The sequence below is a fragment of the Cynocephalus volans genome, chromosome 9 (genome assembly GCF_027409185.1).
Source record: "Cynocephalus volans isolate mCynVol1 chromosome 9, mCynVol1.pri, whole genome shotgun sequence".
Classification (NCBI taxonomy): domain Eukaryota; kingdom Metazoa; phylum Chordata; class Mammalia; order Dermoptera; family Cynocephalidae; genus Cynocephalus; species Cynocephalus volans.
The window spans coordinates 105,697,991-105,716,232 of NC_084468.1; the positions used below are offsets into that span (position 1 = coordinate 105,697,991).

An 18,242-nucleotide genomic window follows, 5' to 3' on the forward strand; every position below is an offset into this window, starting at 1 on the left:
CAGAATCAGTTTCCTTTTCCTAACTAATTATTAAGAATTCAAAAGTTACCCAACAGTTGGGATTTTTTTTTAGCCAAATCTAAATAAGAGAATAGATCAGACAAGAAGCTGTGCTCCTTGGAAAGAGGATCAGAATTATGTCAAGCATTCACCACTTGACATACCAAAAATTAATTTAAAAACCTATTAGATAAACTGAACATTTATTCAAAATATTTATTGCTGCAGCATATAATGTGCACAGTATTACAGAATACCCACACACATGAGGCTGGTCTCTGCCCTGCAGGATGTTATATGCCCTCAGTAGAAATAGAATAAACCAGCTAAATAACATTAAAGGGTTAAAAGGGTCAAGATAGTGGTACAGAGAATAAAAGCTGTAGAATTTCTGGAGGTAGTTGCGTGAAGACATTTGAAACTCACTCTGACCCTTGAAACCTAGATAAGTTCTGAAGAAGATGAAATCGGTAAGAAGTGTTTATTAAAGTAGGGAAAACAGCATCAGCAAGTAGTAGCACTGCAAGAGTTCACGCTGTAGAACAATAAACCTGGCTAGAACGTTGATTATCACAGGAAAGTTGTAGATGAGATTCAAAATCCTAAGAAACACCATATTCATTATTTCTGAAATCAAAAGAAATAACACGATTTAAAAGTAGAGATAGCACATGCTATTTGGAAACAGTAGACATTATACATGGCAATAACTGTATGCTAACAGGTAAAAAGATGTTCTCATTCTGTTCTGGCCTCCATGAACAACTCATAGTATTGCCTTAGAGAGGTCTCTTACCAATCTAGTACTTAGGTTTCTTTACCACTAACAGTAGAGGGGTATATTTGATCTGTGAGGTCCCTGCTAATGCAAAAATTAGATAATTTGATACATTTTTACAATGGGCTAAGTGACACAATTTGAAATCTCATTTCATAAGCATGAATAATCAGAGCTTTTTTGTGTTTGTTGTATTGTGTTTTTAATTATTATTTGACTTTCTAGAAGTAAAATATTACCATGGTGTTTCCCTGTGGGTTTTAGATGATGTCAACAGAGTTACAAGTCATAAGTTTTATTCAATAGCAAGGTGAAAAGTATTCCAAAGAATTATTATATATTGCTTTTCCCACTATGAACTGAAACAAAGCAGACTATACTTACAGAAGCAAATAAATGCTTGATAATAAGGACTTTAAGTTTGATGAAGTGAAAAACAAACTACTAAAAGCACATTACATTCCAAAGTCTAGAAATGGGTATGGAATTAAGTCACTTAGTGAAAGCTCTCAAAAGCCTAGCTGGGTTTACATACTATTGCTTATAGAAGAGTAGAGTCGGTGGGGCAGGGGGGAGAAGACATAACAACTACAATTCCTTGAAGTTGATACGACAAGCAAACAGAAAGGACATTGTTGGGTGGGAGGGGGGAGAGGGAGGAAGGAGGGGGGTTTCGATAAAGGGCCACAATAATCAACCACATTGTATATTGACAAAATAAAATTAAGAATAAATAAATAAATAAAGTATATGGGAGGACCCGTGTAAGTTAAAAAAAAAAAAAATTCATGAAAAAAACGAAAATAAAAGATAATATGAATATTTCCATGAAAAAAAAAAAAAAAAAAAAAAACCTCTCAGAAAGACTGGTTCTTGTTTCCCATCTGCAAAATTAATAAAACAGACAGATGTGTAAACTACTGTAAAGTGTACACAGCCATATCTCAAAGGATTTAATTAACCACAGGAAAAGAAACCAGGAAATACTGCTGATTTAATCTCTGCCCACTGAGGTGAATTAAATATGATCATTAAATTCCAACTTAAGAAATCATAGACACATTAGTCAAATGATTACACATTTAATTAAGTATAATATAGACAGCATATATAGTTCTGGCATAAATCAATCATGATAATGATTTTTTAATTACTTTCTAGACTTCTGTTAAACAAAGCTACAAAGGAAAGACCACTTTCAAATCTTAGACTTCCTCTTCGATTCAGACTCTGTACCTTCTTGATGCAACAAAGCACCCAGACAATAGCCCAGAACTCACTAAGTCATCTTCCTTTTCCTTTCTCCAAGTTGTGTTTTTTAAAATCGTGTGGGATTTCAATAGATGACTAAGACATAATCAAGGATAATTAGAGTTATATGATAACACTTTTCCTAAGATGTTACAACCCAGTACACTTCAAAATTCCCAAATGTAATATATTTAGCTGAATACAAGTAACTTTTATTGTGCAAGTTACATTAATTAACATATAAACTACAAGAGAAGTTTTATACCTTGTTTTGAATATTTTATTAACTCAATGATAGAATGTAGAACTTCACATTTCACTTTGTATTGTCCAGTAGTGGCTTGAACCTTTTATGAGAATTTATTCGTGCACTGGATGTAGTACAGTCTTCTTTGAATAAAAATTTCCCTAGAAAACTCAGTTTCCATTGGTAAAAAATTAATGTTACTAATTGTAGTGTTTTCTGTTATATCCATTAAATTCACCTCACTTTGCAGTTTGCTGACTGACTACTTTAATGCCAACCATTGAAAAGTAATCCAAAACTTACCAATGTATCTCCAATTTTGAAAAACAAAAACAAAGCCATTTCATGTTCACACAAAAAATTTTGTGTGGCAACAAGTGATATACATGCTTAATTTGGGGTATGCATGCTTAATTTGGGGTGTCTAGATTTTTGTTCTAACACTTGGGAAACATATATATATATATATATATGGTTGTTAGTTTAATTTCCTCCTCTAATAAATGGGCTACTCATGTTGTTTGCTTCACTGCATCTACGACAAATGCTCCTTTTTTCATTATATTTTCTAGCAACTAAAAAATTTTTAACTTTCTTCATTTAATTATCAAACCTCTTCTTAAGCTTTGGAATAAAATTGCCCAATTCCAGTGTATTTAATGCAGTGTTGATTAATTCTCAAATACTAATCTTTCATTATTACATTTGTTAGGTAGGATTTGAAAGCACTCCACCACTTCACAGCAAATACCTCCTCTTTCCCATTAGCCTTCACTATTTTGTTATTCTATATCACAGTTTTTTGAGTTAGTCTATACTGGACTCTCTGGTTGTTAATCAACACAGTATCTGAGTTAAAGGCTCTCCTCCTCTGTGTTTATATTTGCAAAAAGACTTTTTTGGGGGTGGGGGGGACCGGCCGCACCCCACTCAGCCAGTGAGCGCACCGGCCATCCCTATATAGGATCCGAACTCGCGGCGGAACGCTACCGCGCTCCCAGCGCCGCACTCTCCCGAGTGCGCCACTGGGTCAGCCCGCAAAAAGACTTTTGACATTAATGATGAGGTGCTGTTGGCTACACAGCAGTCTGGCTCAGACATAAAAATACTTACACAGTAGACTAAAATGTGTATATACATACAAGTACATACTCAGCTCTCACACAATAAAAATGTAACACTTTGCCAGACCAAATACTCAAATGCACGTAAATTGCAGGCCAGAGTTCAAGTGGAAGCATTTGCTTTCTGTTATTTTAAAAGAAACAGACATAAGTTTTTTCCAAACTGACAAGGCACATTCAACTAGGTATACCACATCAGAAAAGAGGCAAAAGAATGAGCAGATGAGGCCAGTTCAGCAAGCACTAACTGAGTCCCCACCAGATGCATGGAAACTGGGAAAACAAACTTAACCGATACAGCTGCTGTTCTTAAGAAACTGTCTAGTGGTAGAAATAAATATGTAGATAAAATTATCTAAATAAGACCGTGGATATACGTATTAGGTAGTTTGAGTTCCTATTCTGGAGGTGTTGGGAATATTGTTAATTAAATATGCTTTAAATGTTTTAAATTTTAAAGGTTTTTAATTAAATATTAAGTATAATTTTAAACTAATAACAATAATAAATTTAAATTAATTATTAAATATAAGATGTGGCACTTTCCCCCCAGTACAATTTCACAGAATTTCTATTTTCAGTTCTACTTCACACTTTCACTATTACCAATCCAGTTACCAAAGGCCCCAAATCAATTAGGAAACAAACACTCCTGAGACCTCTCACCTCCTTTTGGTTAATGCCACAGAGGTAGGCTTTGCAGGGTTACCAAAATATCAATAGCATTTCAGCCTCCTAAGGCCATGATTTCTAGGGATACTACCTATTAGTATCTAGCACTGCCCATTTTGAAGGATAGCTGCAGGCAGAATGCAGATGCTTTCTATAAGAAATAATTGGCTTGCACAAAATTTGCTTCTTTAAAAAAGCTGAAAAGTGGCTTAGCACAAACAAACAATCATAACAATCATAAAGCTATTACCAGGGTTGCTAAGCCGATATAATCTAATAAAGGTCTCAGTACACAACAGAATAAGAAACCTGCTGCATAGGGCACTTCTTGTGTCTAACAGTCCACACACTCACAGCAAGTACAATGTCATAGTAAATAGTACTCAAGTGGCCTAAGATGATGCTTCCCTGTGCATCTAACTACAAAGGAGTTCAGCAGCAGGGAACACAGGCTGCTGTGGCCATGGCCTAGGCAGGCCCACTAGTATTGGGTCATTACACACAGCACACTGTCTCTCAAGTAGTGGCTATTTACTGAGAATTCTTGTACATGCTCAGAATTATACTAGATACCTTGGGAAGTCTTTACAAGAATTAAAGCAGACTTTACTCTGTTTTATAGAGAGATAAAACTATAACAAAAACTACAAACCTGACAGGGGTAGTGATAATGAAAATACCAGCTAACATATTTGGCATGTATAGGGATCAAGTGTTTTGCATATGTTATTTCATTTAATTAATCCTCACAAAAATCCAGTGAGGTAGGTATGATTACAATCAATTCATGAGGAGAAACAGTTTTAAAGATTATCCTTACCACTATGAACACAGGAACTAGATCATCTTTTTAGCCATATCTCCAGTGCTCAGCACAGGGCCTGGCGCACGGCAGATGCTCCTAGCTCTTGGTTGAATGAATGAGTTAAGTAAGCTGCTCAGCCAGAGTAGGTCTGAGCCAGGAATCTACCTATAGTCCTTCAGACAGCATAGCTCATGCTCTTTCTACTGCTCAAAATTAACTTTCTTAGTATTATCCAAATGGGGCTGGGTTTTGCATTCCTTCTGATTCTTTATCAAGTGCTTGCTTTTTCCATTCACTCTAACCTTACCCAATCCTTCTATAAAATAAATTTTCCCAATTGACCATTGCCATAGCCAGTCTTAAAGATGGCCCCTAATAATGCCTAATTTTCTGTTATTCAAACCGTCGTGTAGTCCCTTCCTGTACTGTACCAGGTTTGCCTCTGTGACTAATAGCATTTGACAGAAGTGATGACATGGTATATTATTTCCAAGGTTAGGTTATAAAAGATAGTAGCGTTCTCTCTCTCTCTCTCTCTCTCTCAATATATCTCAATTTTATCATTATGTATAACTTAAGGATATTTCTGTAAACACCTATTTGCCCTGCCAATAAACTACAACCTGAATAAAAATAATAAATTGATAAGTAATACAATTCCCCTTCACATGGGCACAGTAAGGCTGGTATTTAAAACATCATAGAAACGATTGTTTGAAAGTTCCCTTTAGTTTAAACTTTACCGTAATAAAAGACAAATATGCACCTTACTGAAAGATAATCCATTAAAAAGACAGTTCTGCAAGTTATTTAAATGATATTTTTTATTTTATTACTGAAGAAAATCACTAGGCAGTTGTACATTAGTATTTCATAACAGATAGATCCTAGAATATATTGTAGATATGCTGTTTGTATAAATCTAACACGAAGAAAAAATAATTAGAGAAGAAAGAGAACTAGATAAAACTATAATATTGTATATGAGTGGTAAGTCTTTCTGCTATTTTTGTTGGTTGCATGATTGCTTAGTTGATACAACTGCTATTTGAATTTTGCATCAACACTATTTGTGAAGTCTATTGATCTCAGTGGCTTGGTGACAATGAAGAAAATCCTATCTGTGCTTTAAAAACATCAAAGTTGCTTCTCTCTTTAGGGATCCATATTTCATCTCCCAACTCTGCTATACTGAAATTCCATGTGCCACCAGACAAGACCCCAGGATAAACTGCCTACAACTATCTATCCTCAGGAAAGGCAGAGAAAGGAGATACAATAACCTGTGATAAAATAATGCTCCTGCTAATGGGAAATCTAAACTGATAGCAGAGTCTGAGCAAAACTGTGTTGACATATCAGCTCAAAACCCAGTGCCCTCTCAACTCATTCGCGCATCACCACACTTTGACACCCCTCATGAACTGGACAAGGACCCAAATGTTTTTCCATATGCTCCTTTTTCTTAGCACACCAAGCCACCTTTTCGGTTATGTTAATAAATGGCAAACAGTCCCAAGAAAATATATGTCTGAAAATATGTCTTTAAGAACATGAGATGGAACACTATCTCTAAAATTTCCAAAAAAATTAAAAGTTTAGAGTTAAAACTTTTAATTTTTTGGAAATTTTAAACTCTAAATGACATAACACTGTATTTTAAAAAAGAGTTTCCTATCAAAAAATCAGAAATTTTTAAAAGCCTGCAAAACACTGACTAGGTCAAATATTTTTTGAAATACTACATATGCATATTTTTCCATTAGTACAACAAAATTAATATTTAATAAAAATCATCCATTTCTTTTGGAGCTTAAGAATGCTTTTGGAGCTTAAGAATGCTTTTGGTTCATTTTAAGCTACATCTGTCACATTTAGAGTTTTCTAGTCATAGTTGGAAACTTTTCATAAGTTTGAACACACAGTTCAACTATTTACTCTGAAAAGTGTGCATGTAGGAAGAATTGTTTGCTTACTAGATCCTTCTTCAATAATTCAGATACTTAAATCATCATTTCCAAAGCAAATTTTCCAAAATCAAATAAATTGCAAAACTAGAAATATAATCAAGTCTCCAAGAAGGAGTTCCAATCCTCTTCCAAAACAGACCTCAAATTCTTAACCCCTTGTCCATAAAAATTGGACCAAGTATTGACGTTTTCCACCAAGCAAGCTACATAGCCACAAATGTTTCTCATTTACTCCACTCCTGGGACATAGAGCTCAGATAAAAAATTTCCTGAATACCCCAAATTTCAGATGCAATTTGGAATGAAAGTGATTCATAATGTTATGCAGGAAACATTATGATCTGCTATTACCAATTCAATGTTTCTGGAATGCAATGCTCAGGAGATCATCCCAACCAATTAGAAGGCTGACATTGCTTTCAGCCAGTGACCCAACTATTATGCTCTCTGCCCCTAGCTCAGATGTGATTTCAAACCCTCAGCAATCCACTACTCCAGCTACTGTTCAAATAAGAATGATATTACCTCAAGGGAGCTAACAGAGATCCCTATTGTGTTCTATGACGAAAAACATGGTAACAGTGCACTCAATCCCCTTGTTAAGAAAGGGCGAAACAGTGTTAAAAGAAATGAAAGCCACTGTTGATTGCTTCTAGACAAAAAGACACTTACAGTAGCCTATAAACAGATTTAGATTCTAATTAAATTCATGAGTGAAATTTGACAGAGCCTCTAGTTACATGACTCCTAATCCCATCCTCACCTGCCCCCGCTCTTGCTAAATCATTAATAATTTCTTGGAACACCAAAGTTGCAATTGTCATCTTTTGTAGATTCCTATTCTCAAGGAAAAAAACACAGGTGACATAGAGGAAAAAAGTACTGCATTGAATGCACCAAATGAACATGAAAACTGTGTCTTAGAAAATGTAATTACTAAAAACGAGAGAGTGCCTATAATATGATAAAAGATAGGGCACAGTAGAATAGCAAATGTGGATGGTATAAGATCAAGATAAACACTCATTGACTTAGTTTTCCATTAATTAAGGAAATAATTATAAGCAAGATGTACAGCTAAGGGGAACTTTTAAAGAAGGATTGATTATCTGAGAAGGTCTGAGGCAAAACTCAAAGCTGAGCACATAACACCTTGAAAAGTTCAGCTAAATGAACAGAGTTACTGATTCTACAGAAATGATAGCCAAAAGGAAGAAATTTCAAAAACTAAAAGAATTTGGGGAAAACTTAAAGTCATTATTTAAGCATAAGAAGAAAATAATCTAGTTTAAATAACATTCTCTACAAACACAATAATGAAGAACCTACCAAAACAATGGGTTCACTTAAAGTAAATTTCAGGGTTCTATAGGCAATTTTGATAATAGCAGTATTTACAAAGAAACAAACTGAGTCTGTAAATTAAAATTATGACATAACCAAAGATCCTGTGAGATGAGTTTGAAGCCATGAAAGAATATAAAATATAAAAAATCTTGTAAAAAAAAATTAACAACTACATATTAAAAAATAAAGGTCAGTTTAAATTTGTGATTGGATCAATTTATCTCATTCATGATCTGAAAAGTGGCTTGAATATCTCTGGCTGTCAAAGATCCTAATTTCCATCCCAACTCAGCCATTTGATAAGTGTCATCTCTTATGTATCTATACAAAAAAAGACAGTAATCACGTGGATTATCTAATACTTATTTGTACTTAAAATGATTAGATGACAAGATTAGGAAATGGAATATTCTAGTTGACTGTTTTCTGAATACTTTAAAACTTAATTCTGTGCATTTTCCCTCTTACCACTGTTAATTTTATACTCAGAAATGAAAGAAATAAGCATAATCCTCAATAACTTATCAAACTATCAGAGTTTCTATGAAGAAATGACTGCATGTATATGAACACGTGCACATGGCAGATATTAAAATACAGTTCATTCCTTTCTTCCTTTTTTCCCTTCCCCTCTTGCTTTTACCATAGCTTTACTTCCTCTTCTGCAGTTTAGGATCCAGGAGGCTGAGTTTTCACACATGATCAGTAAGTTCTCTACCAGAACATAACATTTCCTTATTCTCCTGGTCATCTAACCAATGCATTTTAATTACAGGGACCCTCTAAAAACTGCATCTTTTTCTCTTGCTTTAATTTCCATTGAGGGATTGCCTAAATTCAACTTATAGTTTGTATCAGAGTCTAATGTTATGTGCAGCAATATACTAGGATACAGGGAAACATAATTCAGTAAAACATGGTTGCCACCTGTGATTGTTACTTTTATGTGTCAAACTGACTGGGTCACGGGGTGCCACACCATTGGTCAAACATTTTTCTGGGTGTTTCTGTAAAGGTGTTTTGGAATGAGATTAACATTTAAATCGGTAGACTTGAATAAAGTATACTGCCCTCTATAATGTGGGTGGGCTTCATCCAATCAATTGAATGCCTGAATAGAACAAACGACTGACTCACCTCCAAGTAACAGAACCCTTCCACCTGAAAAACTTCTGACTGGAACATTAGCTTCTCCTGCCTGGTGGGCTTTGATATGGGGCATCAACTCTTCCTGATTCTACAGCAGCTTCTGGCCTCAGGACTCAAACTGGGATATTGGCTCTACAGGTTTTGGACTTGCCAGCTGCCATAATCATTTGAGCCAATTCCTTATAATAAATAAATATATACAAGGGTACTTCAAAAAGTGTGTGGCAAAATAGAATTAAAATATAATATGAATCTTTCCACGAACTTTTTGAAGTACCCTCGTGTGTATGTGTGTGTATATGTATATATGTGTGTATACATGTGTACACATATACATATATATGTACACACCCATACACATGTACATATAGATATATTTGTATATATGTATGTCTATCTGTGTGTATACATATATATGTATATATATTCTTAATGGTTCTGTTTCTCTGGAGAGTCCTGACTAACATATCACCCCCAAGAAGCTCAGTCTAGTCATAGGAAACATACCCAAGTAAACTTTCTCCATGAGGCCTTTCCCAAACAATAACACAGAGTATGGTAATATGAACCAAATAAACTATCAAACCAAAAATACTATCAATAAACATTCACTGAATGAAATAAAAGTACTTGAAAGCCAGATCTGCCAAGGACAATATCAAACCCTATAATTCATCCCCTCAAGAACTCTCATAAAGTGAGTGATCAGGTGTTAGTTTACAGGTAGGTTTGCCCTTTCCTGCATATCCTGTCTAGACAAGATTTCTCTGCTTTTATGAGTTAGTTACTGTTATTTGAAGCAGGTCATTGGAAATAAATTTATAACAGAGTACAGTTATAAATTAATCCATCCCCCCTCACAGTGCATAGTACAAATAAGAAGCAAATAAGCTCACTTGAATGGCAGCCAAGTTCTTCTGCTCCTGAGATGGTGCCTCATGGACAAAGCGAAGCCAGTTGGAATGTCGTGGGTTGGTAGCATCCAAAATGTATAGAACTTCTCCCTTACTCCCCCGAACCTGAAACATAAAAGGCTCCTGAATTTACACTTGAAGTCATTATTAGCCATACTAAACATGTCAAGGGTAGGACATGATTTTTTTTTTTCAGAAGTATATACCTTTTTAATTGACAAGTGCTAAATAGATGCTGGGTTAACATGCATTCCTCCCTCGAACACATGTACAAATAAAGCCTACTATTTCATTTGGCAGGTGTCTAGATGACTCACAATTGCAGTCAACTCTCAGACATGTCCTGTGTTGATAGCTGTTTTCTGGTCAAAATTATTTCTCTTTGTAGGTATATTTTAATATATGTGTTGCAATCACAATTGTTCAGTGGATAACCATTGTACCCCTTCCTCTTTTATCCCCAGAAGAGAGTAGTACTGACTGGTTCTATTTGGGGCAGGTGGAGCTGGAGCAATCACTTCAATTTCTCCCTCCAACTGCCTACTGTAACATCTCCATAAAAGAACTTGCTAGCACCTAACCAGTGGGAATCTGACATCCAATGGGACACAATTTCACATTCTTTACCAGTGGATCAATGAAGCAAGTACCATTTTTGTCTTTTCATGGCCTGCCCATAGACTGCTGACAAGGACAGTGGGCTCTCTGTTTTTTGTCTCAGGTCTTAGCACTTACTGGTCAGTCCTATTCTAACAACTGAAGGGAGTTGGAGTAACTACTAAAGGGGCCGGCAGTCCATTGGACATTCTTGAATCCAAGTTACTTAGAATCTATCTTCTCCAAAACCCCTGCATTGCCAGATCCTGGGCATTTGCCCAGTTTAATAAAATATATGCTCCAATCTCCATGAGAGAGATTCATGTTTATATTCAGTTGGAATCCAGGAGAGTAGAGGAAAAGAGTGATTGGCACTCCAGATCTCCAACGCCAAGTAACACAAATATAAAGGCTACAAATTCACCTTTGCAGACTTAGAGTGCGGAGAAACAAACTCCAGATTTCTAAATCTGTACTTTATAAAATAAAGGACAATAAGTCCAATAAGGTATGTATGAGTATTTTCATAATACACTTGGACAATCGTTCATTCATTCAACAAGTAATTATTAAGTCCTTAATGGCTTAAGGCACTAGGAATCTTTCACCGAACAAAACAGATAAAGCCCCTGACCTCAAAGCACTTAAAAGTAAAGACTATGACTATATCTTCATGTAAAGATGAGTGCTATGAAGACAACTAAAGCAGAGTAGGAGAAAAAAGAGTAACAGGAGAAGTGCTATACTGGGTGGTCAGGTAAAACCTCTTTGATGAGATAACCTGAGAAGAGTTCTAATGGAAGGGAGGAAACAGGCCAGTAAAGAGCTGGGGAAAGAGTGTCCCCAGGCAGAGCAAACAGCAAGTAAAGGGTAAGTAGAAAGGCATTGACTTTGGAAGCAAATTAGGTTATGTTCACAGAACAATTAAGAAGCTCAGGGGGTTGCAACAAAAGGAGCAATGGAGAAAGTGACGGATGCGGAGATCAGACAGGCTGGCAGACACCAGATCATGTGCTGACATACAGACCAGAAAGCCATCTCTACAGTTACTTTGGGTATTTACAGTTATTTTTACCCAAAAATTCGTTACAAAAACACCTGCTACATGCAGTGCAAAAACTGATATTTCAAGATTCTAATATATATTGTCCAGGAAAAAATACAGTTAGTCTGCTCCTACTATCTGATATACTGCCATGTTCCTCAAACAATTCCAGTTTTCTTAAATGCCCAAGAATCTTCAATAATCCTTTAAAAATCTCTCTAATAAAATGTCAGTCCCTCTCTGGGAAGCAGGAATTCAATTTTCGATGTTACAATTGCTAAAGGAAGAACTTAGGTCTATAATTACCTCATATTTATATTTCATATGTGATGGTATGAAGCTATGAGAATTTATAACACTTCTCACTAAATAACAAACACACTGAGAAGATCTCCTTTGGGAGGTGCCTGAAAAGTGCTCTGCCTGCCTGCTTGTCCCAGACTCAGAAGCCCCACTGGGGGATGCCAAAAACGTCCAGCAACACTGCTATGGGTAGAGAGAAAGCACACTCTGCACCTCTCCCTCAAAGAGGATACCAGTTCACATTTCTTTTAGCAGAGTAAACAAATAAGTCTAAATATTTGAGTATAAAGTCCTTCCTTTCAGATACCTCCATGGCTATAGTAACAAAACTTTCTACAGACAAACAGCTAAATCGAGCACAGCAGGTAGCAATGCCATTAGATATTTGAAAGAAAAATTTTTTCAGGAGAACTGAAATTTAAAACCTACAACTGTTGTTGAAATCCACACAACCCAACTAACATTACATAGGGAAACACCAGTGAGTTTGCCCATGGCATACCTCAGTTTCAGAGGATAACACTACTTAGAGAAACTAGTTTATGATCCTTCTTAGTCTCACGTCTGTTACCCAGTATTAAGCACAATGTATATCAGATGTGTCTGATATTTGGCGTTCTTTCTTCAAAGATGTGAAATATAACAATGATTTCTCTGTGACTCATTCTACTAAGCACATTAGAGCTTTTTACCAGGGGCACGGTTTGTTCTTTACGTATTTCAGCTTTTTAAACTCAGGCCCTTTGGCTCCAACTATGCTCAGCTACTATTAAGTATTAGCAACTCATTTTCCTTTTCAGTCCATTAGATGTATGCATTTACTATTACTTTCTCATACAATATTCCATTTTGAGAGAAATGCACAATTTAATTTTTACTAAAATGCTTCAAATCTGCATACTGATTTACTATTACTTATATTCTCATAACACCACTATCACAGCCAGCATTATACTGTATGTTTCCTACAGATTCATATTTGAAATAATTTTGTTTGTTAACAAAGTCACCACCCACTTTATTCCAAACACCCTTACCCAAATGACTTTTAAGTTCCTATAGTCTTTGCTCTTTAAGTTACTGTACAGTCTTTGCTCTTTGTGGCCTGTTTTTTCTTGCTTTCAAGTGGCTGGTCATTTCCTCATTCCACCACCCCAGTCTTCAACACTTCACTAAAGCTGTTAGATTACCTGCTCACTTGACTTTTAGTTTCCTACACTAACCACAGCATTCTCCTCACTAACACATCTAAAAGGGACATCCAAAGATAATCTAATCCACCCTTCCTATTTCCAGTGAAACCAAATCAAAACAACTCCAGACAGATGGCTATTATTAAAATCTCCACTTATCTGTTTTAATTTGATACTGAACCCTGAGGTAATAAATTGAACATTTTTTAAATTTTTTAAATCTAATGAATAAAGATTGAAAACTCCTCTTAATATCATGTTCCAGCATCTCACTAACCTTTGCAGCCAAAGTGGATTTTTTTTCCTGTTGAAACTAAAATATCATCTTTTATTTGAATTTTCATAGAAATGAAGTGTATTGGTTACTGACCTACTGAGGATTGTCTTCTGCATATCTGGGGCCTGCAATAAAGTCAACATTCTCATCTTGTAGTGAAAATCATTTCAATTCCAAAATCTGTTTGATTTGCACAGGCTTCCTACGCTGGTTACACAAAAAGGTTAGCTAAAGTAGGAAAGGGAAAGAAACCTTCATGTGAAAATGAAAACCTTCGCACTTCAATATAGTTGTTCATGTCTCTATAATTCTGTCACTTTACATTAAAAGAAAATTATCCCTGTGTAAAAACTTGGCAGGTTCTAGCCTCTGATAATGCTACCGACATCACTTTTCAAGGATCTGAGAGAAAGAAAGCGCTGGTCATTGCTACTATGGATCTGTACCTTTTTCCAGGCTAAAGGTTATTAGTGATGAATATAAGTTGCAGCTAATTTTGTCTTCCCACCCAGAAAAAGACAGAGGAAACCATAAAAAGATTCAATGCAATTAGAGAAAATTCTAACATGTAAGTGAAAGAAAAAACTGGAAGTAGATAGTCGACACAAATCTTCTTTTCTTAAATTTAAATATTTCCTTTGTTAAATTGGGTCTATTGCAGACAAAAGCTCATTTATTATTTGGATGGTCAATTTTCGAAGAGAAGGGTCTACACTGTTACTTTATTATTTTCCTTCAACCACTTCAAATGCCTAGGGGACTTTTCACACACTACATACAGGCCATCAAGGTTCTGAGGGCAAAGATAATCAACCAGATTTGTCCCCCAGAAGTGGCAAATGTAACTAATAAATGGAATTTGATTTAACATGTAAAATTTAACGGCAGTGAAATATAGTCAGTTCAAAAATAGATAATAATGTCCTTAATGAGAAGTTACAATAAGCTATGTTGTATGATTTATTTATTAAAGAAAATATATTTCCCTTTCTGTCTTTCAAGAAGGCTTTTCAAAGAAGGCAGTCTCAAGCACCAAAATTTAGAGTAAGGATGTCTTTAGAGTATAAAATACCATTGTATTTTTGTATTTACATTACAGGCATTCTTTCTGCAGTTGTTTTTAATTGAAGTAAAGCCATATGCCTTGCCTTCAGTGTTTAATTCACCAGATTTCAGGATATCTTTACAAGTACAAAGAAGCAAATGTGTTCAAGTAATCTATTTTGACAGCAAATCGTTGTCAGATTAAAACAAAAAAGAGACGCACTTTCAAAAATCAGTAACGATCATCAATAGGAAACTCTCGTGACTTATAACTTCCAAGAAAAGGACATGGGTTATTTCTCCTGTTGATTTTGTCAAAGGAGTCTGTCTAAAATTCTTGCTTGCTTTGATGCAAACACACACACACACCCCACTGCAGCTTATATGCTTATGTCTCCCTCCCACCCCACACCCAAGCCAACTGCTATCTGAGCATCCTGGTCCGTGGATTCCCCCCGCTTCATGTGGGAAAACAAATGAAGAAAAAACACAGGCTTTTACAGATCCCTGTCTCTTTACTGAATAACATTCAGAATATGATATGCACAAAGTTAACACTTAAAAGTGATGAGAAAATAAAGTCTCTTTTTTGTTACAAATATTTAGTGCCTTAAACATATAAATAGCTGAAAAGAACCTCAGAAAAGCATTCTGGACTAGTAAAAATGCTGGACTAGGAACCAAAAACCCAGGAATTACATAAGGCTCTAACTGCATGTCACTTTGGATGACTCCTTTTCTCTCACTTAGCTGAGCCGCACTCCTGACCTCTAAAATGGGGAGGAAATTCTCTGCCCTGCAACTTCACAGAAACTATGTGAGCATCAAATGGAATAAGACGCATGACAGTTCTTTACACCAATGAGCATTCTCTAATCACTAGATATTAGAAAAATGAGAAAACTGGGCCTACTGCGGCAAATAGACACCTTAAAAACAAACATTCCACTTTCAATGGCACTGCTGGGAACATATGTACCATTTTTCTGCCATGTAAACTTTTTCAAGGGAAACATGAAGGATACCCTAACACTACGATTCAAATCCAAACACATATTAAAATACCCTCTGCTTGCACAGTTGAAGGAGGAGCAGTGCCATTATAAGGTAGCAGCAAACAGATGTCATTTCACCTGCACTGACACTTTCTGATGCCAAACTGGAACATGTTACTCTGCAACCCACTGCTATCAACTCCAGCTCTTCCCTCTCATGTACTTTTAATTTCTCTTCCACATATAGCCCTTCAAAGTTCTGAAGGCAGGAATATCTCTTTCTCTGTTTTCTCTTTCACAAGACGAGTAACTCCTCCCTTGTCTGATGTGATTTTAAGTTTCTTCGCTATCCTGGTTGTCTTCTTATGGATGCAAACTAATTTGTCAACATCCTCTTTCCATGGGACAGAATACAGCATAGAAAGGACCATTATGACCCATGATCTGGGCACTGTTTCTGCTGATGCAGCTTTTTTGGTTGCTACATCTTATGTTTAGCTGAGGATGTCTTTATAAGAAATTAATCAGTATTCACAAAGGTCTCGTGATTCTTCCAAAGACACAAAGACGAGTTTAACTGGAAACCTGGTCAGATTTATGTAGCTAAGCAAATTTTATACTTGTTGGGCAACTGACCACTAAGAGATGGAAGCCTTTCATTTGGTATGGTTTCAAATGCTTTAATCACTAAAAGCTCAGCTAATGTGTCTTTTTTTAAAAAAACTTCCATTGCCTTTACTTCCTTTAAAATTTCAAAAATATTACACGAGAGGTAATGAGACTTAATGTAAAGCATTTAAAAGCATTCCATGTCTTGCCTTTCAATGTACTTTTTACATTGGGCTAATGTTAAAAGAAGAAATAATTGATACAAACTGAAACACACAGAGAAAAGTGCATCATCTTTTCCACAGTAAACTTAGGAAACTGCCTTAACAGTATAGCCGTTGTCCCTTTCCACAGTTTTACCAACATGTTCAGCTATTCAGATTTCAGTGGCATTTTTGGACAGACAGATTTCTTATCACATAAAGTAATAAAGTGAGTTTAGCAGGCATTAGCTTATTATATCCACTCTTTAGGGATTTTCTATAAAGAACATGAAGGTTTTTGTGCACAAATGTTGTGGCGTCTATTTTGGCTACTTAGTGGCTTTCTTTAACTTACTTTTTAATTTTTTTCTCTATTGTAAAGCAGGTGACTTCTCTATAAATAAAGTGTCATTCCACCAAAAAAAATAGAAAATCATATTAATAAAGTCAGCAAGGCTTTTGACAGTTTGACCGCATCCACTGGATCCATCAGCTTCACAAAACTTTAAATCTATTTAAAGTTTTTTGAGCCCTTATTGTTGCCCAATTTTTTAATATAGGTTTGAGGCTTGCACAGACTAACAGCCTTGTAGTCAGCTTTTGAAGAGTTTTCTGTATAGCATATTAAAAGGTTATATAAAATGTGCCAAATAATAATAAGCCATTTTTGGTAGCAAAATTCTAATCATTAAATATCGAATCATTTCAAAGAGTTGGTGGTCATGTAAAAAACCAATGACAATCTCCAAGATCCAGAGATCGTTTTGATGTTTTTTAAAAGACAACGCTTTCTATCCAAAACCTTCTGTGTAAAGGTTATAGAAACACTGAATATCAAAGAGCATCATGTAGTCCACAGTCAGGAAAAAAAAAAAATCCACTTTTCCTTTGACCCTGATCTCGTGACCCAAAATTCCATTGTTGTAGCCATTGTGCTTTCAGATTTTTCCTAAATAGAGTTTTATACAGCTGTTAGCATTGAATCCATCCAACCCAATTAAATCAAACTGTATTCTCTTCATTCATATCTTCAAAATGTACACAACTTGAAACAGAAAGAAATTAATGATCTTAGAATAAAAATGCACCTAAGTGACCGAATATTTCCCAATTACTAAGGTAATTCTCTTAATCATCCAACAATCATAGTTCTATGCTGAAAAATTCTAAAAAGTTAACATCCTCTGTCAGTAAACACATTTACTGTACATCTCTTTACTGGTTATTTTTAAGTGTGCTATAAAAAGCTACAGATAAAATTTTAGAATGTAGTTCCTTTACTCAATTGATATCTTCAGTATTAATGAGGAAACAGAAAACACATTTTTTTAAAAAAGCTCACAAAGCAATGTAATGATTATTATAAAGTAGGTATAAATGTGAACTTCATTCATTTCAAAAACATTTAGTACACATGGGTATAAAGTAAAATACAGTACCAGTTCCTAAGGATGGACCGAGCAGAAAAGTAAATGTCAGCGCAGAGAACAGCACATTATGAAAAGCTTCCAATAGAGAAGGTGTGCCCCAAGAGTAAGCCTTGCAGCCCTGACACTGTCACCCTTAGAAATGCCTGTTGTAAGAATGGCCCTTGGCTGGCATGTAGGAACTTGGCTCTGAGTGTCTCCAGTCAATGGTTAACAGATACTGTGCCTAGACAGTTTGTGTAAACAATATGGTTTATGCTGAACCTTCTGGAAGTCTGGAATTTTGGTACAT

General features: G+C 35.6%; 1 protein-coding gene across 1 annotated transcript in view; it reads right to left on the minus strand.

Moving 5' to 3' along the window:
• PRDM5 (PR/SET domain 5) overlaps positions 1–18,242 on the minus strand; it is a 243,976-nt gene that overhangs the window by 139,020 nt on the left and 86,714 nt on the right. The window contains exon 3 of the mRNA XM_063108707.1: positions 10,240–10,362. Coding sequence (XP_062964777.1) covers positions 10,240–10,362 — 123 coding nt within the window. The remainder of the gene's footprint in view (positions 1–10,239; positions 10,363–18,242) is intronic.